We start from the raw sequence: 24,243 nt of genomic DNA, 5'->3' as shown, positions 1-24,243 counted from the left end.
GTGCTAAGCTAAGCTAATGGATGTAGCGTATGTGGAGTGTTTCCCAACATGTCAAATTGTTTCTTTAATTTTGATCCATTTCTGTCATAAACCAACAACAGCGTTTGTGTCACATGACGGTTGTCGTTGTTTTTATAGTAAAACTGTCTCTTTGTCTTCGTGCTTCAGGACGCTGTCACGTCTCTTGTGGATTTTATGAATCAAATATTCAATACAACATAAACATCGACTCCTTTTCTGTCTTTCACTTCCACACAAATCACCAAGCTCTTGTTGTTGTTGACCACAGATTTCTGTTTCTGCCACAAACCGTTTCTTTGTGTCGCAAAAATGACGTCGATGATCCACTCAGTTCTATCAGGCTACGCTATCTGGGTTAGCTCTTGTGGGGTATCTTGTCTCCTCCTCTTCCTCAGCTTCCTCCTCTTCCTAAGCTACCTACTCGCTCCTCCTCTTCCTCCTCTTCATCATGAGCTCAGAACTAACCATCCTGCTTCTCAAGTTCATGCAATGAGTTAGAAAATAAATAAACAAGCTGAGTCAGCAGCTCAGTGCGCTCCAGAAAACTCAGCGTTAGTTCAAGGTCAGCAGCCAGCACGACAACACCACCGTGTGTGTGTGTGTGTGTGTGTGTGTGTGTGTGTGTGTGTGTGTGTGTGTGTGTGTGATTAGTCAAGTGTTTCTATTTCTAAAGAAACAAACGCAGCACAATGAGTTCAATAATTCACTGTATTCATGTGAGAGCTTAATAAAACACAAAGTTTAGATATAAAGCCCAGAATCACTTTATTATGCATATATATATATATATGTATATATATATATATATATATATATATATATATATATATATATGTATATGTATATATATATATATGGATATATATATATATATATATATATATATATATATATATATATATATATATATGTATATGTATATATATATATATATATATGGATATATATATATATGGATATATATATATATATATCCATATATATATATATACATATATATATATATATATATATGTATATGTGTATATATATATATGGATATATATATATATATATATGTATATGTATATATATATATATATATATATATATGTATATGTATATATATATAGATATATATATATATATATATATATATATATATCTATATATATATATATATGTATATATGAGGACTTTGTTAGATTAATGTGCGCTAACTTTAAATACCTGAAGAGTGGGGCAGTTATTAGCTCCTCCCACAATGTGTATATTGTGATTGAGGACACGCCCCCCCCATGACACACCTGTGTCATATCGCTCTTTCACGCTTGCCTTCAGCACTTTAAGGATAAAACCAAATAGAACAGGAAGACCTTTAACCCTGCAGTCCTCTGTGGGAGACCCTGTACATCACTCACCTTTAACCCTGCAGTCCTCTGTGGGAGACCCTGTACATCACTCACCTTTAACCCTGCAGTCCTCTGTGGGAGACCCTGTACATCACTCACCTTTAACCCTGCAGTCCTCTGTGGGAGACCCTGTACATCACTCACCTTTAACCCTGCAGTCCTCTGTGGGAGACCCTGTACATCACTCACCTTTAACCCTGCAGTCCTCTGTGGGAGACCCTGTACATCACTCACCTTTAACCCTGCAGTCCTCTGTGGGAGACCCTGTACATCACTCACCTTTAACCCTGCAGTCCTCTGTGGGAGACCCTGTACATCACTCACCTTTAACCCTGCAGTCCTCTGTGGGAGACCCTGTACATCACTCACCTTTAACCCTGTGTGTACCGAAGCCTCCATCATTTCTCTAAATAACACTCTGAGGCAGACTTCATCTGCACTGGCCGGACGCCCAGAAACCATTTAAATTAATGAGAGAGAGAGAGCGAGAGCGAGAGAGAGAGAGAGAGAGAGAGAGAGAGAGAGAGAGAGAGAGAGAGAGAGAGAGAGCGAGAGCGAGAGCGAGAGAGAGAGAGAGAGAGAGAGAGACTCCTCAATTGATTTATTCCCGCTCAGTTCCACACATTACCACTAAGCATTTTAGCATTTTTACACATGGATCGAAAAACATATTCAAGACCAAATATGTTTGTTTTTTTCTACCTCTACTGGAAGCATAGACTTCTATACAACCAGAGGAGTCGCCCCCTGGTGGTCAGGAGAGAGAATGCAGCTTTAACACATGAAGCATAGACTTCTATACAACCAGAGGAGTCGCCCCCTGGTGGTCAGGAGAGAGAATGCAGCTTTAACACATGAAGCATAGACTTCTATACAACCAGAGGAGATGTTGTGGCTCATATGTTCAGTCATACATACATGTCATCAGGACTGTATCTCACAGTAATAAGGAGAGACGTGTTTATGGACCTCTCATCGTGACCTGATGCCAGAGGTCGTCTGTTCTCTCCTTCGTGCCTCGTCGTCGGGTCAGCGGCTCGGTTCCTCCCTCGTCCTGGATGAGAGGCTCACGTCCTGGTGATGCATTCTGTCCTGTAATTAAAGCGGCTCAGCCTCTGGCACAATGAGTCGTTGTCCGTGAGATCTTTCCTCTCCAGCTGCTCAGTTCTGCACATTTTGCAGAAACGTCTCCATTTTGCCGGCAAATTCATCAAATCAATTATTGAGTTAATTACTTTGATTTATTTTGCGTCTGCAGAGTGAACTTCTGACTGCGTCCCACATTGCAGACAGTCAGCTAAATCCTGATAAGCGGCCGGTGCTCACGCAGCAGAGCCTGAATTATTAATCAGTGCAGGTTCTGGAGAGAACCGACCCACCGCTCAGGTTTACCTGGATGTGTGAGCAGCACGCATCACACGTGAAGGATGAGGACAGTCCTGCTTCAAGACATTCAAAGCTCCCTCCACTGCTTTTGTTTTATTTATTTTTTTAACTTTTATTGTGAAAATCTCATTTCAGGATCTATCTTCTGTCATTAGAAACCTGTCAATCAAACATGATGACGCCGTGCTGTGCAGCTGCTGCGGCCTCCATGCTAAGCTCTGCAGGGTTCTCCATTGTTCTTGAGAACCACACACAGCTAAGCCCCGCCCCCTAGCTGCCAGTCATCGCTACACTACGTTGTTATGCTTCAATAAGTTGTTACGTCACATTGTTGCATTACGTTGTTACATTTAAATAAGTTGTTACGTCACATTGTTGCATTACGTTGTTACATTTAAATAAGTTGTTACGTCACATTGTCACGCTGTGCTTTATGTCATCAAACTCTCCAGAACGTGTTCCTCTCCGTTAGGAACTGTCAGCTGGTTCTTTGTCTCCCGACGTTCTCTCAACGAACGGTTCTCTTAATGAACGGTTCTCTTAACGAACGGTTCTCTTAACGAATGGTTCTCTTAATGAACGGTTCTCTTAACGAACGGTTCTCTTAACGAACGGTTCTCTTAACGAATGGTTCTCTTAACGAACGGTTCTCTTAACGAACGGTTCTCTTAACGAACGGTTCTCTTAATGAACGGTTCTCTTAACGAATGGTTCTCTTAATGAACGGTTCTCTTAACGAATGGTTCTCTTAATGAACGGTTCTCTTAACGAATGGTTCTCTTAACGAACGGTTCTCTTAACGAACGGTTCTCTTAATGAACGGTTCTCTTAACGAATGGTTCCCCGCTCTTCTCCTTGTTGGTGGCGCGTCAGTTCAAAGTCTCTGAGGAGCAGATTATAAAAGCAGAGAGATGATAATTATAAACTCACCTACGTCACAACGTCAACTCGTCTCGTTAATGATCCACCTGCCGGGTCTCTGAGGAACGTCCTCTGAGGAACGTCCTCTGAGGAACGTCATCTGAGGAACGTCCTCTGAGGAACGTCCTCTGAGGAACGTCCTCTGAGGAACGTCCTCTGAGGAACGTCCTCGTGGAACACCATCAGAGCGCTCATGGAGCTGTGATGTCACCGCGCTGTTCATCTGTTCATCAGGTGATTGACAGGTCGACTCCAGTCTCTATGTCCCGCCTCCTCAGTCCCACACGCCCACTTCCTGTTTACTGGTCGCACAAAAAACAAGATGGCGACGACGACCTCGAGGCTTCAAAACGTCCTCAAAGCTCTTCATGAACCAAGTTTATGTTCTGTAAGGAACCTCTGTCTCATGACGCAGAACCAAGCGCTGGGAACGTTCCTCTGGACGAGAATGCTGGGAACGTTCCTCTGGACGAGAATGCTGGGAACGTTCCTCTGGACGAGAACGCTGGGAACGTTCCTCTGGACGAGAACGCTGGGAACGTTCCTCTGGACGAGAACGTTCCTCTGGACGAGAACGCTGGGAACGTTCCTCTGGACGAGAACGCTGGGAACGTTGATCGTGTTGAAGTGACATCGTGTCGTAACGATGAAGACGATGAAGCTCATCAGCAGGTTTCAGTGAGAAGTGATGAAGAGGAGGAGAGGAGGAAGAGGAGCTGATCTCTTCTTCGTGTTCAGACATCGGGGCTCGTATCCAGGCAACGGGACGATGGTGTCCTCAGTACGCCACACACACACTCACACACACACACACACTCACACACACACACACTCACACACACACACACTCACACACACACACACACACACACACACACACACACACACACACACACACACACTCACACACACACTCACTCTCACACACACACACACACACACACACACACACACACACTCACACACACACTCACACACACACACACACACACACACACACACACACTCACACACACACACACTCACACACACACTCACTCTCACACACACACACACACACACACACACACACTCACACACACACACACTCACACACACACTCACTCTCACACACACACACACACACACACACACACACACTCACACACACACACACACACTCACACACACACTCACACACACACACACTCACACACACACACACTCACACACACACACACACACACACACACTCACTCTCACACACACACTCACTCTCACACACACACTCACTCTCACACACACACTCACACACACACACACACACACACACACACACACACACACTCTCTCACACACACACACACTCACACACACACACACACACACACACACACACTCACTCTCACACACACACTCACTCACACACACACACACTCACACACACACTCACTCTCTCACACACACACACACACACACACACTCACTCTCACACACACACTCACTCACACACACACACACTCACACACACACTCACTCTCACACACACACACGCACACACACACACACACACACTCACTCTCACACACACACTCACACACACACACACACACACACACACACTCACTCTCACACACACACTCACTCACACACACACTCACTCTCACACACACACTCACACACACACACACTCACACACACACTCACTCTCACACACACACACACACACACACACACACACTCACACACACACACACACTCTCTCACAGTGGCTGCTGGCTGCACTCTCTCGCCCTCTTCAGGCTGGTTGCTGTCGGTGCTTCTGGTTGTTTTTAAATCTCTTTTTGTTTATTTGTTATTGTTTTATTTCTATGAAGCATCAACACTCAGAAGTGATTTAGTTCAGTGTTTGATGATGATGTCATACTCATACAATCATACTCATACTCTGACCTCTCAGAGGGAAATACTACACTCGTGTACTTTCATGATTATTGTTTCACAAACATTCATAAAATACAAAGCATATATATACTACTGTAGTATTTATAAACGACTGTAGTATTTATATATGACTGTAGTATTTATATACTACTGTAGTATTTATATATGACTGTAGTATTTATATACGACTGTAGTATTTATATACGACTGTAGTATTTATATACGACTGTAGTATTTATATATGACTGTAGAAGTATTTATATACTACTGTAGTATTTATATACGACTGTAGTATTTAAATACTCAAGTTCTAAATGAGAGATACTCAATCGGGCTCATGATGAAATACATGAATCAATAATAATAATAATAATAATAATAATAATAATAATAATAATAATAATAATAATAAATCATTGTATGTTTTGGCATCTCAATTTTTTTGTTTTTAGACAAAAAATGTTTTGACTTGGTTTGTTTATTTATTTCTGCTTCCTGTGAGCGCGAGAGGAACGAAACCACCGCGTGGCACACACACACACACACACACACACACACACACACACACACACACACACACACACACACACACACACACACACACACACACACACACACACACACACACCCTCCCTCCCTCCCTCCCTCCCTCCTGGACCCTCCTCGGCCGGGATGGAGGAGGGGCCTGCGGGGTCTGCGCTGCTCCAGACGGAAGGAAACTTTTCCTCCAGGAGTCGACATGGAGGAAAAGTCCAGCAGGATGAGAAGCTAGCGGGGCTCTGCGTGAGGCGCGTGAGACAGGCAGGCCGAGCGGACCGGGGTGCGGGTCCCGGGTCTGCGGGTCCCGGGTCTGCGGGGCTCTGGAGCCGACGCGTGGCGCCATGGCGCGCCGCAGCGAGGACCCCGCGGCCGCGACGGACAAAGCTGGGAAGCGGCCGCGCGGCAGGAGCAGGAAAAAGAAGCCCAAGGAGACCCGCACCGTGCACGCCAACAGCGGGCACGAGCACAACCCCAACCCGCACCACGCCAACAACCGGATCAAGACCACCAAGTACACGCTGCTGTCCTTCCTGCCCAAGAACCTGTTCGAGCAGTTCCACCGCTTCGCCAACGTGTACTTCGTCTTCATCGCGCTGCTCAACTTCGTGCCGCTGGTCCGCGCCTTCCAGCCCGAGCTCGCGCTCGCGCCGGTGCTCTTCATCCTGTCCGTCACCGCCGTCAAGGACCTGTGGGAGGACTACCGGAGGCACCGCGCCGACACCGAGATCAACCACATGGACTGCCTGGTGTACTGCAGGTAGGGGGGGTGGGGGGGTCTGAGGGTCTGGGGGGTCCGGGCCGTGTCGTCCACATCAACAAGAAGCACATTTAGAACATTTAGTTCCAACACTACAAAACAATCCATGATAACAACAACGGCAGAGACACATTAACACAACACTACTGCAGATGTAAAAACAGTAACACAACCAGCAGTCCAGTCACCAGATGTTCTCCTGAAGACACATCCTCCTCTCTTTGTTACCACTTCAGTTATAGAGAGTCACTTATATAGACTTCTATACAACCAGAGGAGTCGCCCCCTGGTGGTCAGCAGAGAGAATGCAGCTTCAACACATGAAGCATAGTGTGTGTGTGTGTGTGTGTGTGTGTGTGTGTGTGTGTGTGTGTGTGTGTGTGTGTGTGTGTGGCTCATGAAAGCAGCACTGTGGGCCACAGAGCTGCGTTCATGGTCATCAAAAGACTCAGTGTTTTAGTGATTTGGAGGCTCCGGACTTGTAAAGTGAGTCTTGATCCACGTTGTTCTGTCGGCGTTGAGGAAGAGGAGGAGGAAGAGGAGGAGGTTGTATTTCCGCTATGAGTCCTCCTCTTCATCTGAAGAGCAGATCTCTCCAGTGGGATGCTGGGTCGCTTCTCTCTTCCCGTCAGCTCTTCACCTCCAGACGACGATGAGTTCACTGGAATGTAAACATTTTGCTCTTCATCACCAGTTTCCTGTCCTCACCAGCAGTACAGATGTTCTGTGTTCTAGACTCCTGACAGAATGTCCTCCAGGTTAAGTGAACGCTAGATGTAGAACATGTCCACCTCTTCACCTCTGACTGGACTGAAGCTGTTCTCTCTGCTCTCACACCAGACTCCATTCACTAAAACACTGATTTAAGCTCTCAGAGCTCAGGAGCTGCTGCTCTGCTGCTGCATCACCTGCTGCTGGGTTTGACCTGTTCAGAGACTTTAAAGAACCTGAACTAACTCTTTAAATCACTTTAAAGTCTCTCCACACAAACACTGGTACTGTCCCTTTAAGATCCTGAGCTGATCATAACTGGACCATTGATTAGTTATTGTTTAGTTGTTTTGAAGCCCTGAACTGAGACTTGAAGGAACCTGGTGGGCTGCAGGGAGACCTCCATCAGACCATCAGACCATCAGACCTCCATCAGACCATCAGACCTCCATCAGACCTCCATCAGACCATCAGACCTCCATCAGACCTCCATCAGACCATCAGACCTCCATCAGACCATCAGACCTCCATCAGACCGGCCTCCTTCTGCTCTTCCTCCTCTAGAGGAGAACTCTTCCTCCTCTTCCTCGTGTTGTGCGTTATGGTTTCGGTTCATTATGTGTTTTAATACATGAAGTGAAAGATAACTGAACACGCGCTCGTCACGGTCGCGCGGTAGAAGATGCTTCATGCTCGTGACGAAGGTCACCATCATCTTCATCATTCAGTGTAAAGGAAAACTTTCACATGAATAACTGATATAGTTCATTAAGGTGAAGGTGTCATGTCTCCAGGACGATGGGCACAGAGCAGATGAACAGTGTTCCCGTCATCGTCCGTCTTTTCTTTTGGCGTTCTGACATATTGAGGAAGAAGACTTCATGAGTTGTAATATTTTCTCTCCCCGACATTTTTATGGAGGTCGAGTCGACCTTTCTGTTTCTGGAGCCGACGTTATTAAAACGAGGACTTCAGAGGAGCTTCGGGCGTTTGCTCTGCGTCTCGTTGTCTCTTTGGTCGATTCAAATGGTTTTCAGCTTCTTGTTCCTCACGTCGGCGTTCGTCACATACGATGCGTTCAAGGACCGTCGGAAAGATGGAAACATCAGACTGTTCGGACGGCCTGGCCGGCTTCCAGCTGTGAGGAGAACGTGGTTCTGATGGTCCTCTGGTTCTGCAGGGCGGAGCGGCGCTACGTGGAGCGGTTCTGGAAGGAGGTCCAGGTGGGCGACTTCATCCGGCTGCGCTGCAACGAGGTCCTCCCCGCTGACGTCCTGCTGCTCAGCTCCAGCGACCCGGACCGCCTGGCCCACATCGAGACCGCCACGCTGGACGGAGAGACCAACCTGAAGCAGAGGAAGGTGGTGCGAAGCTTCTCCGACCTGGTGAGTCCTGGTCCTCTAGAGTCTCAGTGTAGTCCTGGTCCTCTATAGTCTCAGTGTAGTCCTGGTCTTCTAGAGTCTCAGTGTAGTCCTGGTCCTCTAGAGTCTCAGTGTAGTCCTGGTCTTCTATAGTCTCAGTGTAGTCCTGGTCCTCTAGAGTCTCAGTGTAGTCCTGGTCTTCTATAGTCTCAGTGTAGTCCTGGTCCTCTATAGTCTCAGTGTAGTCCTGGTCTTCTATAGTCTCAGTTTAGTCCTGGTCCTCTAGAGTCTCAGTGTAGTCCTGGTCTTCTATAGTCTCAGTGTAGTCCTGGTCCTCTATAGTCTCAGTGTAGTCCTGGTCCTCTATAGTCTCAGTGTAGTCCTGGTCCTCTATAGTCTCAGTGTAGTCCTGGTCCTCTAGAGTCTCCTTCTAGTCCTGGTCCTCTATAGTCTCAGTGTAGTCCTGGTCCTCTAGAGTCTCCTTCTAGTCCTGGTCCTTTATAGTCTCAGTGTAGTCCTGGTCCTCTATAGTCTCAGTGTAGTCCTGGTCCTCTGTAGAGAAGTTCTAAGAAGAAGTTCTGGTTCTAAAGAGTTCTTCATAAAGATCCTCATTGGAGCCACCGGGTTCTGGTGAAACCAGATGACATCATGCAGGTTCACCAGAACCTCCTTCAGCTCAGACCAGTCCACCGTGGACAGACCCAGATCCAGCAGAGACAGGACCCCTCTAGTCCACCGGGTGTTGAGTCCACATGTTCCTGGTGCTCGGTGCCTTCAAACAGGTTCTGGTGCTTTCTGTCTGCAGGACTGTGAGTTCGACCCGTTGAAGTTTACCGGCGTCATTGAATGTGAGAAGCCCAACAACGACCTGAACCGCTTCCGCGGCTACATGTGAGTACTGTCTCTTTAAATCCTCAAAGGTGTCGCTCAACGCTGTTTCCCTCCCAAACAGAAATAACGTGAAACTGCGGTTTTGTCTCCGTCTTTTATAATTATGACTTCTGACAGAGAAGAGACAGCAGGGTCCTGATCCAGAACCTCCTGTTGTTTCCTCTGTACCAGACCAGTGTATTCTGTGTGTTGGCCACATTAACCAGCCTTCAGTGAAAGGTATTGGTGGAGCTAAGGAAGTGATGCTAGAGAGGTGCATTATGGGAAACGATTATCTGTTGGTATCGGTTGGTTGATTGTTGAAAGTTTGCACGTGTAGACCATCTGCTGTCATCGAACATCTGTTAACAGGGACAGTAATAAGTATCGTGGCTCTCTAAGTATTTCTACGAGCTGACCTCTCTGACCTCTGACCTCTGACCTCTCCAGCCTCCATCGCGGCGGCAGCAGAGACGCTCTCTGCAAAGACAACCTGCTGCTGAGAGGCTGCACGGTGCGCAACACGGAGGAGGCGGTGGGCATCGTCATCTACGCAGGTGAGCCCCTCCCCCACACAGAATACCCCCCCACCCTGTGACCTCTGACCCCGTGACCTCTGACCCCGCAGGTCACGAGACCAAAGCCATGCTGAACAACAACGGGCCGCGCTACAAGCGCAGCAAGCTGGAGCGCCAGATGAACGTGGACGTGTTCTGGTGCGTCATAATCCTGCTGAGCATGTGCCTGTTCAGCGCCGTGGGTGAGTCTCTCTCTCCCTCTCTCTCTCTCTCTCTCTCTCTCTTTCTCTCTTTCTCTCTCCCCCCCCCCCCATCTGTGAGTTGACCTGGTTGCCGTTGCAGGTCATGGTCTGTGGGTGTTCCAGTACGGGGACCAGAGGCCCGTGTTCGACGTCCTGAGTCCGGAGGGGACGGACCTGTCGCCCGTCGTGTCGGCAGTGTACCTCTTCCTCACCCTGATCATCGTCTTCCAGGTAGGAGGCTGAACCTGGAATAGCCCACAGGAAGTGCTCCGCTCAGCAGAATGTCTCCAGCAGGAGGCGGCGCCTGAAGGCTCTGATTGGGTGATTGGTCCCTCTGAGCAAACAGCCACTGATGGAGGCGTCCAGACGGCGACCTGATGATAAACCATAGCGCTGACTCAGCAGGAACGCTGCCTGGACGCGTGTCATATAAACCTCCTCCTCTTCCTCCTCCCCCAGGTGCTGATCCCCATCTCCCTGTTTGTGTCCATTGAGATCGTGAAGGTGTGCCAGGTGTTCTTCATCCACCAGGATCAGGATCTGTACGACGAGGAGTCCGACTCTCGTCTTCAGTGCCGAGCGCTGAACATCACGGAGGACCTCGGCCAGACGCAGTACGTGTTCTCCGACAAGACGGGAACGCTCACGGAGAACAAGATGGTGTTCCGCCGCTGCACCGTGGCGGGAGTGGAGTACTCCCATGATGCCAATGGTGAGGGGGCACTGACGCAGAGTCCACTCGTTAAAACACTCTTTACATGTCTGAGGACTTTACACTGTGTGTGTGTTCCAGCTCGGAGGCTGGCGATGTACCAGGAGATGGACTCTGAGGAGGAGGAGGTCCCGTCCCGCGGCGGCACCCTCCCCCGCCGGGACAGCGCCGGCAGCCAGCAGAGCGCCCGCGTGGTGCTGCGCTCCCTCAGCACCAAGTCGCACCGCCGGACCGGCAGCCGGGCCGAGGCCAAGCGGGCCAGCATCCTGTCCAAGCACACGGCCTTCAGCAGCCCCATGGTCAGTCCTCTGACCTCTGTCCTTTGTCCTCTGACCTCTATCCTGTGTCCTCTATCCTGTGTCCTCTGTCCTCTATCCTCTGACCTTTGTCCTCTGTCCTGCAGGAGAAGGACGTGACCCCTGACCCTCAGCTGCTAGACAAAGTCAACGAGTGCGGCGGTCAGATGGACTTCATGCGGTTCCACGGCCAGCCCGTCTCCCAGCTGCCCTCTGACCTTGACGACACCATGGACTTCTTCATCGCGCTCACCGTCTGCAACACGGTGGTGGTGTCCTCCCCCAACCAGCCACGGCACAAGGTATCATCACGTGATCCTGGATGCTTCTCTAGTCTCAGATCATGTGAATTTGTAAGACAACCGATCAGTGGTTAGACCACTGGTTCTCAAACTGTGGGGCGTGACCCTCTAGTGGGGCGCAGAGGTATTACAGGTCGTCTCCTCCTGCAGGTTCGGATGAGGATGGAGCCCAAGTCTCCGGTGAAGACCATCGAGGACTTCATCAAGCGCTTCACCCCGAGCCGGCTGACCTCCGGCTCCAACAGCAGCAGCTCCTCCAGCCTGGCCACCAGCCGCTCCTCCACCCGGGCCGGCTCCAGCCTGCTGTCCTCCCCGTCGGCCGAGAGCACGCTCGCCAAGCTGCGGGAGGAGCGGGCGGTGCCTGGCGTGGCCCCTCCCCCTTACGACGATGGCGCGCCACGCGGCCCGCAGGACGGCGAGCTGCGCTACGAGGCCGAGTCGCCCGACGAGGCCGCGCTGGTCTACGCCGCCAGGGCCTACAAGTGCTCGCTCGTCGGGCGCCTGCCGGACCAGGTGACCGTGGAGCTGCCGCACCTGGGGCAGCTGGGCTTCGAGCTGCTGCACACGCTGGGCTTCGACTCCACCAGGAAACGCATGTCCGTGGTGGTCCGGCACCCGCTGACGGACCAGATCACTGTCTACACTAAGGGAGCGGACTCCACCATCATGGACCTCATCAAGGCCCCCGACACAGGTAGGAAGTTTGGAGCCCTGCCCTTGCGTTCTGGTGGTCAGGAGAGAGAATGCAGCTTTAACACATGAAGCATAGACTTCTATACAACCAGAGGAGTCGCCCCCTGGTGGTCAGGAGAGAGAATGCAGCTTTAACACATGAAGCATAGACTTCTATACAACCAGAGGAGTCGCCCCCTGGTGGTCAGGAGAGAGAATGCAGCTTTAACACATGAAGCATAGACTTCTATACAACCAGAGGAGTCGCCCCCTGGTGGTCAGGAGAGAGAATGCAGCTTTAACACATGAAGCATAGACTTCTATACAACCAGAGGAGCAGTAGTCTTCTGACTCTGATGTCATGGTCTCGGTGACGTGTCCTGGAAGCGGTGGTATTCTTAGACTCTTCCTGTGGTCTTGAACCTTGTTCCACTGCTGCGGGTGAGCGTCATGGAGCAGTGGGCCCTGCTCTTAGTATTCCAGGCACAAAGAGCCACTCAGCACCTGCCGCCTGTCCGGCTGCAGCTCCACACTGGCAGCATTGACAGGAGCAACTCAGAGTTATTAATGCACTTCTTAGTGGAGGTGAACGTTAACGATGAGCTCTGGAGGTCACGACCTTTAAACAGACATCAGGAGGTAGAACGAGAACACGACGTTACAAACATATAGATATATATATAGATATATATATATATATATAGATATATATCTATATATATATATATATATATATATATATATATATATATATATATATATATATATATAGATATATATATATATATATATATATATATATATATCTATATATAGTGGGGTGTGAACACAGATGCTGCCGTGTGTCTCCTGGATGAACTCTTGAAGTCTGGAGTCACTAAAAACAGCTCCTCCTCCTCTTCCTCCTCCTCCTCCTCCTCACAGGGAGCTCTAAAGGGAGGCGCCAGAAGAAGGTTCTCAGCCGGACGCAGCACTTCCTGAATCAGTACGCTGCAGACGGTCTGCGCACGCTGTGCATCGCCAAGAAGGTAACAGGGTCGAGTCCCGCTCGTTCATGTGCTCACAAGAGCTGCAGGCTGTTAGTGCTCTTGAGTTCACATATGTGCATGTGTTTGTGTGTGTTCATGTGTTCAGGTCCTGAGTAAAGAGCAGTATGCCTGCTGGCTGCAGCGCCACCTGGAGGCTGAGTCTGCCATCCAGGGCCGAGAGGAGCTGCTCTTCGACTCGGCCTTGCGCCTCGAGACCGAGCTGCAGCTTCTGGGTATTTATTACCTTCAGTACTGTCCCTTTAAGGCCTCGTGCACACGCTCCCTCCAGGTTACCTGACGCGTCCCCTTCATGTCTTCATGCCTTCATGTCTTCATGTGTTCACGTCCCACAGGAGCGACGGGCATCGAGGACCGGCTGCAGGACGGCGTCCCCGAGACCATCGCGTCTCTGCGGCGCGCCGGCCTGAGGATCTGGGTTCTGACCGGAGACAAGCAGGAGACGGCCGTCAACGTGGCCTACGCCTGCAAGCTGCTGGACCCGGAGGAGGAGGTGCTCACCCTGAACGCTGACTCTCAGGTGACTGGTTGTATAGAAGTCTATGCTTCATGTGTTGAAGCTGCTTTCTCTTGACAGGTGTTGGTTCAGGGCGGGGCTACATGGTGATTGACAGGGGGGGCTTAGGGGCGGGTCCACAAGGTGATTGGCTGATTATCTTTCCTGCAGAGTTTGATCAGAAGATCTCACGTCTGTGCAGTAAATATGAAGCAGATATGAATATGGATCTTGCGTCATGACCCAGCAGCTGGTTGGTTCTGAGCCGCTCCCATGTGTCCAGCAGCTGGTTGGTTCTCACTCCTCTCGTCCCGTCTCAGGAGGCGTGTGCTCTGCTGCTGGAGGAGAGTCTGCACTACATCCAGGCCAAGTTCCTCTGCGGCTCCCCGGACCAGACCAAGGCCTTCCCCCCCGGCTTCGGCCCCTTCGTGGCGCGCCCCCCCCCGCCCATCCACCCCGCCGCCTTCACGGTGCACCGGCTCGGCCTGGTGATCGACGGCCGCACGCTGGCCTACGCCCTGGAGCCGGCTCTGGAGGACCGCTTCCTGGCCGTGGCCCGGAGCTGCCGCTCGGTGCTCTGCTGCCGGTCCACGCCGCTGCAGAAGAGCCTGGTGGTCAAGCTGGTGCGCAGCAAGCTGAAGGTCATGACCTTGGCCATCGGTGAGTCGCCCTTACACCCCACAGCCTCTAGGGGGCGAGTGAGTCAGAGCAATGGAGCTGAGGAGGAGGAGGAGGAGGAGGAGGAGGAGGAGGAGGAGGAGGACCTGAGCAACAGTCTCATGTGTTCTTTTCTCTCAGGTGACGGAGCTAACGACGTTAGCATGATCCAGGTAGCAGATGTGGGCGTCGGCATCTCTGGACAGGAAGGCATGCAGGTAACAGAGGAGGAAGAGGAGGGGAGGAAGGAGGAGACAGGAGGAGACAGGAGGAGGAGGACAGCTTCATCGCCTCTCTTCTATTTTCCTCCTTTAACAGCATCCTCCTCTCCTCCTCCTCTCCTTTTCTTCTTCCTCTCCTCCTCTCTTCCTCTCCTCCTCCTCTCTTGCTCTCCTCCTCTCCTTTTCTTCCTCCTCCTCCTCCTCTCCTCTCCTCCAGGCGGTGATGGCCAGTGACTTTGCTCTTCCTCGGTTCCGTTACCTCCAGAAGCTTCTGCTGGTCCACGGACACTGGAGCTACTCCAGACTGGCCAACATGATCCTGTTCTTCTTCTACAAGAACGCGGTGAGACTTAAGCCTGGTCTGAAGCCCTTAAGCCTGGTCTAAACACCTTTAGCCCGGTCTAAAGCACTTAAGCCTGGTCTGAAGCCCTTAAGCCTGGTCTAAACACCTTAAGCCCGGTCTAAAGCGCTTAAGCCTAGTCTAAACACCTTAAGCCTGGTCTAAAGCCCTTAAGCCTAGTCTAAAATGCTTAAGCCTGGTCTAAACACCTTAAGCCTGGTCTAATGCACTTAAGCCTAGTCTAAAATGCTTAAGCCTGGTCTAAACACCTTAAGCCTAGTCTAAAATGCTTAAGCCTGGTCTAAAGCCCTTAAGCCTGGTCTAAAGAGTTAAAGTCTGATCTCAGGTAGTTAAAGTCAGATTTTAACAATGATCCTTGTCCGTGGTGTTTAAACCTCATGAAGAAGAGACCTGTGGTGCTTTGAGAGGAGCTGGTGGTGTTCTGCTGCCCCGTGTGGACAGAAAGAGAACCTCAGCAACAGACAGAACGTTTCCTGTCCGTCTGGACTTTTCATCTCTACTTGAACGGATCAGAGACTCGTGTTGGAGGTCAAAGTCTCTGAGAATCACTTTTACGATCATGACGGCGAGGAAGTCATGAGCAGAGAGACTCACCGGGTTCCCCGGTTCTTCCTCGTGTTCCCCAGATGTTCGTGTTGCTGGTGTTCTGGTACCAGTTCTACTGCGGGTTCTCCGGCTCGGCCATGATCGACCAGTGGTACCTCATCTTCTTCAACCTGGTGTTCTCCGCCTTCCCGCAGCTCGTCACCGGCACGCTGGACAAAGACGTGTCGGCGGAGACGCTGCAGCAGCTCCCTCAGCTGTACGCCGGCGGCCAGAACTCTGAGGTCGGACTTCCTGTGGCTGCTGTGTGCATCACATTCCTCACCGTGTGTTCACATTGTTTCATTGTCATAACCTTCTCCATCATGTCATTCTTTAATACCAGTTTGGTGTTTTAAAGGGTTCGTTCACATTCACCAAAGTCACACAACACAAACCATCTCTCTGCTCTCACACCAGACTCCATTCACTAAAACACTGATTTAAGCTCTCAGAGCTCAGGAGCTGCTGCTCTGCTGCTGCATCACCTGCTGCTGGGTTTGACTTGTTCAGAGACTTTAGTGAACCTGAATTAACTCTTTAAAACACTTTAAAGTCTCTGAACAAGTCAAACCGAGCAGCAGGTGATGCAGCAGCAGAGCAGCAGCTCCTGAGCTCTGAGAGCTTAAATCAGTGTTTTAGTGAATGGAGTCTGGTGTGAGAGCAGAGAGAACAGCTTCAGTCCAGTCAGAGGTGAAGAGGTGGACATGTTGGTTACCTGCCGCCTAACGAGCTAACGAGCTAACTAGCTAACGCTGTGTGTCCTCAGGAGTACAAGCCCTACATGTTCTGGATGAACATGCTGGACGCTTTCTACCAGAGTCTGGTCTGCTTCTTCATCCCGTACTTTGTGAGTCTGACTTCACTTCAACCTTCACTTTGTTCCTTTCTGACGGTTTAACTTTACAGTTTCTGACATTCTGAAATTTTAAATTAAAATTGTCTGACTTCTCCTCTTCCTCCTCTTCCTCCTCCTCCTCTTCCTCAGGTCTATGCAGACTCTGACATGGATGTGTTCTCATGGGGAACTCCCATCACCACTCTGGCGTTACTCACCATCCTGCTGCACCTCGCCATCGAGACCAAGACCTGGGTGAGGATTCATCTTCATCTTCATCTCTTCATCTTCATCTCTCATGTTTGTGTGTTGTTGTTGTTGTTGACCTGGTGTCATCGTTGTTGTCTGCAGACGTGGATGAACTGGCTGTCCGTGTCCTTCAGCGTGTCTCTGTTCTTCGTGGTGTCTTTGTGCTACAACGCCTCGTGTCCGTCCTGCTTCTCCCCGTCCGGCTCGTCCTGGAGCGTCCAGCGGCTGCTGCAGGACCCCGTCTTCTACCTGCTGGGGGTCCTGACGCCTGCTGCCGCGCTGCTGCCCAGGTGAGTCCTGCCGGCTCAGCCTGGCCCTCTGGCTCGGCCTCGCTCCTCTCCTTGACCTCTGGCTCAACCTCGTTCCTCCTCTTGACCTCTGGCTCGGCCTGGTTCCTCTCCAGGTATTTCTACCGGGCGTGTCAGGGCTCGTTGTTCCCCAGCCCCGTCCAGGTCGGCAGGCGGTTGGATCGGCTCCCGGCTGAGAGCCGCAGGAGCATCCTGGACCCGGGCGCGGGGGCGGCGGTCCGGGCGGCGCCTCGCTTCCTGTCCCTCGGCAAGACGTCCCCCGAAGGCGTCGATGAACGCCGGCAGGGTGACGGTCCGTACGCGGCGGACGCCACCGAGAAGGACACGCTTCCTTACCCCAAAGACGCCGCCGAGCTACCCGCTGAACTAGCCGCTAAGCTAACCGCGGACCCGCCGCCTCGACCCCCCGAGACTTCGGAGGCTTCAGAGACGTCGGACCTGAGCGCGGCCGGCCGGGTCGCCTCCACGGCGAGCGTCCAGCTCACGCTGCCTCCTGACGGACACGCCCAGCACGCCAGATACTGCCGGGGCGAGGACCACGAGGAGCGACCGGCGCCGAGGACGGAGACGGATGCCGTCCACTGACGCTGCCATGTGACACTGCCGGGTGTCACGTGACGCTGCCGGGTGTCACGTGACGCTGCCGGGTGTCACGTGACGCTGCCGGGTGTCACGTGACGCTGCCGGGTGTCACGTGGCGCTGCCGGGTGTCACGTGGCGCTGCCGGGTGTCACGTGGCGCTGCCGGGTGTCACGTGGCGCTGCCGGGTGTCACGTGACGCTGCCGGGTGTCACGTGGCGCTGCCGGGTGTCACGTGGCGCTGCCGGGTGTCACGTGGCGCTGCCGGGTGTCACGTGGCGCTGCCGGGTGTCACGTGGCGCTGCCGGGTGTCACGTGACGCTGCCGGGTGTCACGTGGCGCTGCCGGGTGTCACGTGACACTGCCGGGTGTCACGTGGCGCTGCCGGGTGTCATGTGACAGTCATTTGACGCTCAAAACTCCAATTTGCACAATAGTTTTTATGAAAATACAAAGTCTAATGTTATTCTACTTTTTAAGCAGATCCTTTTATAAAAGAAACAAATCGGTACTTTTCATATTTTGGACATTTTTTAAAGCTCAAGATATTTTTGAGGCTTTGAAGATTGAAGAACTGGAATTCCTCCCGTTCGTTTCCTGGAACGTTTTTATTCCAGATCTCAGTCCATCAGGACTTCAACACATTCCAGTGTTTTATGACGTTTCTCTGAGTTCAGTTTGATCTGCTTATGAATATCAGACGTTCAGTTCTGTCTCTACATTCCTCTGGAGAACTCAGACCGGGGTTTAGTTCTTCTTTTCAGAAAGAACTCTACCAGTGTGTGTGTGTGTGTGTGTGTGTGTGTGTGTGTGTGTGTGTGTGTGTGTGTGTGTGTGTGTGTGTGCCTGCCAGTTTGACATTTAAAGAAAAGTTTGACATTTTGGGAAATCCTCTGATTTGCTTTATTGACCCCACAACTTTAATTTGAACGCTAGCAGCTAGCAGCTCGCTGCTATTAGCTTGCTGTGGCTAAAGCTATCCTCACCTCTAAACTCCCTAATTATTATTTCTTGTTGTTTTAAAGGGCCGGTGTGCAGCGTTTCGTGGGATCTATTATTCATAACTGTGTTTTCATTCGTGTTTAATCACCTGAAAATAAGAAATGTTGTTTCCGTTAGCTTAGCTACGGTAGCCCAGACGCACCGCAATTAGACTTTCACGTTGCTACGTTACCCGCCAAGAAAAGAGGGATGTTCAGTCTCCACCACTAGAGGTCCCTGAACACAACACACGGCTCCGTATGTACTAAACAGAGAAGACGTGTGATGCTGCGCCTTTATGCTAAGCTAACGTGCACCTGGATGTGGGCTCATGCTCAGATTCCAAAAGTTGCTTTCAGCCTTCGTCTCGTTTCATAAACGTGATTTTTACTTGAAGCTTTCCAACAGTTTGTTGTTGGTTCTGGAGTTCAACTGGAAACCAAAGAAGAAGAAAGTCTTCCCCTGAAGGGTCGAGACCAAGCTTTAAGATTCAAACTTTCCTCTGAAAGCATTATTTTAAGCTCCTAGAAGCGAGGAGAGCTCCGTGGTTTGAAGCGGCAGCAGCTTTAACGTTGATGATTGTTCTCTTTATATTGTAAGAAGTGAATCGTTCACCAAAGATCTTCTATATCCTGTCAGTTCTGTCACTGGATGAGACGCTGCTTTCAGGAGATGTTCATGAGGTGTCAGGTTTCACAGCTTCAGGCTGGAATGAAGCTCCTAACTCCCACATTCACAAATTCCGCGCGGCCTTGAACGCATCGGAGCTGGATCGGATGTTTTTTTTTGTCGGTATTTCGGTCACGAGGTTTGAATCTGTTCGTCACGTTTAGATCAGAAGAAACAAAGTTAACCTCTGTTCTTCCATCTGCATGATGATGATGATGATGATGAAGAAGTATTTATCCTTTGCTACCTGAACATGTACTCTTTGCTTAATAAAACATCTCAGTCCTCAAACTGTACATCAACTTTCTGTCATTCTTTTAACAAACTAATAAAGTTATGGAACATAAAACCATTTCCTACTTCATCTGTAGAGTTTGGTTCTTGCCCCTGAACTGAACCCTCGGTTTCACTTCCTGTTTCTACTTCACTATCAGGAAGCTGTAAGGAGAATGAAAGGGGTCCCAGCACAGAACCTTGTGGAGCTCCATGACGGACGTTTCAGCGTTTCCACACAAACTGAAATCATCTTATGAATATGACTTGAACAGCTGAGTGCTTCATTACGATCAATGACTTTGTCTTCAGATGATTGATCAAAGGTCATGTGATCAGCTTCACCAGCGAGCGCTGTGATTGGCTGCTAACGAGCCTCCTGAGTAATCAATCCCCTTAAGTCTTCCCTTAAGTCTCTCCTTAAGTCTTCCCTTAAGTCTCTCCTTAAGTCTCTCCTTAAGTCTTCCCTTAAGTCTCCCCTTAAGTCTTCGCTTAAGTCTCCCCTTCAGTCTCCCCTTAAGTCTTCCCTTAAGTCTCTCCTTAAGTCTTCCTTCATTTAGTTGATCACTGAAGCTCTTTTCTTCTAACGATCGTTCATCTTGAACGGAATCAGTGAAATTATGAATAAAAGAAGTGACGCAATACTTAAACATCGTTTTATGATTCAAGAACTCGACTTTGAAAACCTTTAAACTGCAATATTAAAAACAGATTTACAAAATATATAGTAACTTATAAACACAAAATATAAATGTTATGTTAAAAACACCTTAAATATATTATTCAATGTATTATATAAAACATTATATCCTGATATATATTATATCCTGTAATATATTTATATATTACAGGATATAATACATTAGATATTGTAATATATTCATATATTACAGGATATAAGACATTAGATCTTGTAATATATTAAAATATAACAAGATATAATATAGTCCATGATATCCTGTAGTTCCCTCATCGGACCAGCAGGAGGCAGCAGAGGACCAGAGGAGCTTCTGAATAATCTGATTAAAATGTGATCAAACAAACAATAATTTATATAAAGTTGTTGTGTTAATAACTTCATGAACGTTTCATTTATTGTGACTTTGTCATTTAAAATAATTAAAATCAAAGAAGCTTCAAGTCAGAAATGTTAAAATCAAACTTTAACGTTTCCCTCAGGATGAAATGATTAATTAACTGTTTGATTGATCAGCTTTATAGTCACGTGCTAGATGAATATATGATTGATGCATATTGACCTGAAGGACCCACGACCCCCCGCCCCTCCTCTCCACACACACACACACACACACACACACACACACACACACACACACACACACACACACACACACACACACACACATACACACACACACACACGGATCAGAGTCCAGGCCCAGACATGTTCCTCTGCTTTCATGCTGCAGGACTGCAGGAGTCTGAGACCTGAGACCTGGTCCCTCTATGAGACCTGGACCCTATGAGACCTGGACCTGAGACCGGGTCCTGCTCTGCAGGGCCTCTAGTGGACCTGCAGTGGGTCTCCTGGTCAATATGCATCATATTCATCAGAAGCAGCTAAATGACTGAATGCATTTATTATGATAACAAAGTTGCATCCAATAATATGAGTTTATGTTTTATGATGACTGGTCCTGGTCCTGGTCCTGGTCCTGGTCCTGGACCTGGACCTGGTGTAGGTCCAGGACCAGGACCAGGTTGAACCTCCATGTGAACCCTCCGGCTGCTCAACAGCATCCAGACCCCCCTTTAGAAAACAGGACTTAAGACTCACGTGAATCCTGCAGCTGTGTGTGTGTGTGTGTGTGTGTGTGTGTGTGTGTGTGTGTGTGTGTGTGTGTGTGTGTGTGTGCGTGTGTGTGTGTGTGTGTGTGCGTGTGTGTGTGCGTGTGTGCGTGTGTGTGTGCGCGCGTGTGTGTATGCGTATGTGAGCGTGCAGAAACAACTCTCAGTAAACAATCCTGGAAGGTGCGAAGAAGAAGAAGAAGAGGAGGAGGAGGATGAGGAGGAGGAGGAGGAGGAAGGAGCGGGGGATTCTTCGAAACCCCCCACGTGGATTCTCCAGCGTCATCGGCGCGCTCAGCCAATGAGCGCAGCGTCCGGGAGAATCTATTGACAGCGGCGGACCAATGAGAGGCCGAGCGGCCGAGCGGGGCCACGCCCCCTGCGGGACAGCATAAAGCTCGCGCGCTGCAGCCCAGAGACACAGATCCTCTAGACAAGGACCCTCACACCGGACTTACAGCACCGAGACCCGGACCCTCACACCGGACCCTCGCACCCCGCGTCAGGATTATCTTCTCCGGGCCGTATCCCTCCGCTGCAGCGGCTGCGGCTCTGGCTCTGATCCTGGATCTCTTGGACTACTTCACGGACCTCAGCATGACTTTGGAGGACTTCATCCGCTCCAGCGGGACCGACAAGAGGTGAGTCCAGACGCGCAGGTAGCAGACTGTGGACCGGGTCCTCACCTGCGCTATGTGCGTCATGACGTCTTGACGCACATAGCGCAGGTGAGGACCCGGTCCATGAGGCTCTCCGTGACGTCACCGTGCGTGATAACACTGCGGTCCTCGTGTGTAACGCCGCTGTCCCCGCAGGACTGAGCGCGTGACGCGCGCGCTGGAGGAGCTGCTCGTGTCCGCGCAGCAGCAGGACTCTCTCACGGTGGGCGTGTACGAGTCCGCCAAGCTCATGAACGTGTAAGTCTCTCATCCTTCACCCCACGATAATAACGAGTGATGACGTACTGCTAGAGCACGTGACTGACCCCCCCATGTCCCCCTTACCCTCCAGAGACCCGGACAGCGTGGTTCTGTGCGTGCTGGCCACGGACCAGGAGGACGAGGACGACGTGGCGCTGCAGATCCACTTCACGCTGCTGCAGGCCTTCTGCTGCGACAGCGACATCAACATCCTGCGGGTCTGCGGCCTGCGGCGGCTGGAGCAGCTGCTGGACCCGCAGGGGCCCAGCGGGGCCACCGGGGCCGAGCCGCGGGACCTGCACTGCATCCTGGTCACGGTAAGTCCAGCTGCCCACCTCCTGCACGCTTTTGATGCCTTGTAATGTAATGCCCGCGATGACGTAATGACCGTGGTGACGTGTCCCCGCAGAGTCCTCCGGTGCCGCCGCCTCAGTCCGCCGCGCTGCGTGACGTCAGCAGCTTCTGTCAGGAGAGCCGCTTCCAGAACCAGTGGGTTCCCTGTGTGGAGCTGCGCGGCCGCTGAGCCGAACCGAGCCGAGCCAGACCGCTGCGCAGCGGAGAGAACAAGCCGACAGCCGCAGACCGGCACGTGAGAAGAGAGCCGGACCGAACCGGACAGACCGGACCAGGACCTTCTGCTCCCTGATTGGTTCATTGATTGGACTGGGGCGCGTGGGGGACCGATACCAGACCGGGAGGAGGACTGTGCAGGTGGACTCAGGTTCTAGTGGACTCTGGTTCTGATGGACCTAGTGGACTCAGTGGACCTAGGTTCTGGTGGACCGGGTCTTGGTGGACTAGGTTCTGGATCTGCAGGACTTTTTGAGCCTGAGCTGAGGAGCTGTTGACGTTCTGCAGTTCCTCACCTGCTGTCTGTGACGTCATGTTGTGTGATGACGCAATGCTGGACTTCCTCTGACTATTTAAAGGAACAGAGACTTTTTAAAATATGTAAATATATACATATATAGTATTATGTAACCTGAAAATGATGAATAAATTATTAGAGGAGAAAATATTGACGTGTGTGTGTGTGTGTGTGTGTGTGTGTGTGTGTGTGTGTGTGTGTCACACAAGTTGAGCAGATTTGTTTTGATCAATAGATGTATTGGTTTATAACTTGTTTAGACCGGATCAACGCATGTGGACCTGGTTCTGGAATAACATAACACAATAATATTAACAACATTAATAATAATGTTTAAAAGTTCTGCTTTGAAATGTTACTTCAGTAAAAGTGTTAAAATAAGAAATTTACTTAATCAATATTATATTACTGATGCATTCATCTGCAGCTAAAGATCAAAGCAGCCAACAAAAACATTTTCAGACTCTCAGGACGACGTGAAGGTAACAGAATTTCCCATGATGCACCTGCTGCCTTATTTGCATTTTACATGAACACCGAATGCTTCTCGGTTCTGTTAGCTTAGAGTTAGCTTCTAGCTTCTGCTAGTTCTTGTTGCCCGCAGGTACCACGTGAGTCGCCCGCGAGACGTGTTTTAAAAAAATCGTTAAAAAAAAAAGAAGAAAAAAATGTTATGACCGACCATGGTCGCGTTAAAACTCTGCTCTGTATGCGAGCAGCGGAGCTCCGCCCCCAACGCGGACACGGCGCGCACACAGGTGAG

General features: G+C 50.2%; 2 protein-coding genes across 2 annotated transcripts; both read left to right on the top strand.

Moving 5' to 3' along the window:
* The first annotated feature begins 6,493 nt into the window (after window positions 1-6,493).
* atp10a (ATPase phospholipid transporting 10A) lies at window positions 6,494-17,982 on the top strand. Its single transcript, XM_068592957.1, has 21 exons — window positions 6,494-6,939; window positions 8,831-9,035; window positions 9,817-9,902; window positions 10,332-10,438; window positions 10,510-10,641; window positions 10,742-10,872; window positions 11,101-11,353; window positions 11,435-11,652; window positions 11,757-11,951; window positions 12,102-12,645; window positions 13,548-13,651; window positions 13,758-13,884; window positions 14,005-14,189; window positions 14,486-14,825; window positions 14,964-15,040; window positions 15,261-15,386; window positions 16,031-16,231; window positions 16,756-16,836; window positions 16,975-17,079; window positions 17,176-17,363; window positions 17,477-17,982. The coding sequence occupies exons 1-21, from the start codon at window positions 6,524-6,526 to the stop codon at window positions 17,964-17,966; spliced, it is 4,311 nt and encodes a 1,436-aa protein (XP_068449058.1). The 5' UTR covers window positions 6,494-6,523; the 3' UTR covers window positions 17,967-17,982.
* A 4,143-nt stretch (window positions 17,983-22,125) lies between these two features.
* Window positions 22,126-23,624, top strand: LOC137795472 (growth arrest and DNA damage-inducible protein GADD45 beta-like). The gene is made up of 4 exons (XM_068592969.1): window positions 22,126-22,333; window positions 22,508-22,609; window positions 22,704-22,929; window positions 23,022-23,624. The coding sequence occupies exons 1-4, from the start codon at window positions 22,290-22,292 to the stop codon at window positions 23,133-23,135; spliced, it is 486 nt and encodes a 161-aa protein (XP_068449070.1). The 5' UTR covers window positions 22,126-22,289; the 3' UTR covers window positions 23,136-23,624.
* Window positions 23,625-24,243: the final 619 nt, after the last annotated feature.

The sequence above is a fragment of the Clinocottus analis genome, unplaced genomic scaffold, assembly GCF_023055335.1.
Source record: "Clinocottus analis isolate CAN_PGR_092001 unplaced genomic scaffold, fCliAna1.0.p SCAF_28, whole genome shotgun sequence".
In the NCBI taxonomy this organism is placed as follows: Eukaryota; Metazoa; Chordata; class Actinopteri; order Perciformes; family Cottidae; genus Clinocottus; species Clinocottus analis.
Note: the sequence above shows the minus strand (reverse complement) of the source record. Positions and strands in the feature narration are given on the sequence as shown.

Coding starts and splice junctions, on each gene's coding strand:
- atp10a (XM_068592957.1), top strand. CDS start 6,524: ATGGCGCGCCGCAGCGAGGACCCCGCGGCCGCGACGGACAAAGCTGGG. Junction 11,354..11,434: donor GTACTCCCATGATGCCAATG/GTGAGGGGGCAC, acceptor TGTGTGTTCCAG/CTCGGAGGCTGGCGATGTAC. Junction 13,652..13,757: donor CGCTGTGCATCGCCAAGAAG/GTAACAGGGTCG, acceptor TCATGTGTTCAG/GTCCTGAGTAAAGAGCAGTA.
- LOC137795472 (XM_068592969.1), top strand. CDS start 22,290: ATGACTTTGGAGGACTTCATCCGCTCCAGCGGGACCGACAAGAG. Junction 22,334..22,507: donor TCCAGCGGGACCGACAAGAG/GTGAGTCCAGAC, acceptor CTGTCCCCGCAG/GACTGAGCGCGTGACGCGCG. Junction 22,930..23,021: donor TGCACTGCATCCTGGTCACG/GTAAGTCCAGCT, acceptor GTGTCCCCGCAG/AGTCCTCCGGTGCCGCCGCC.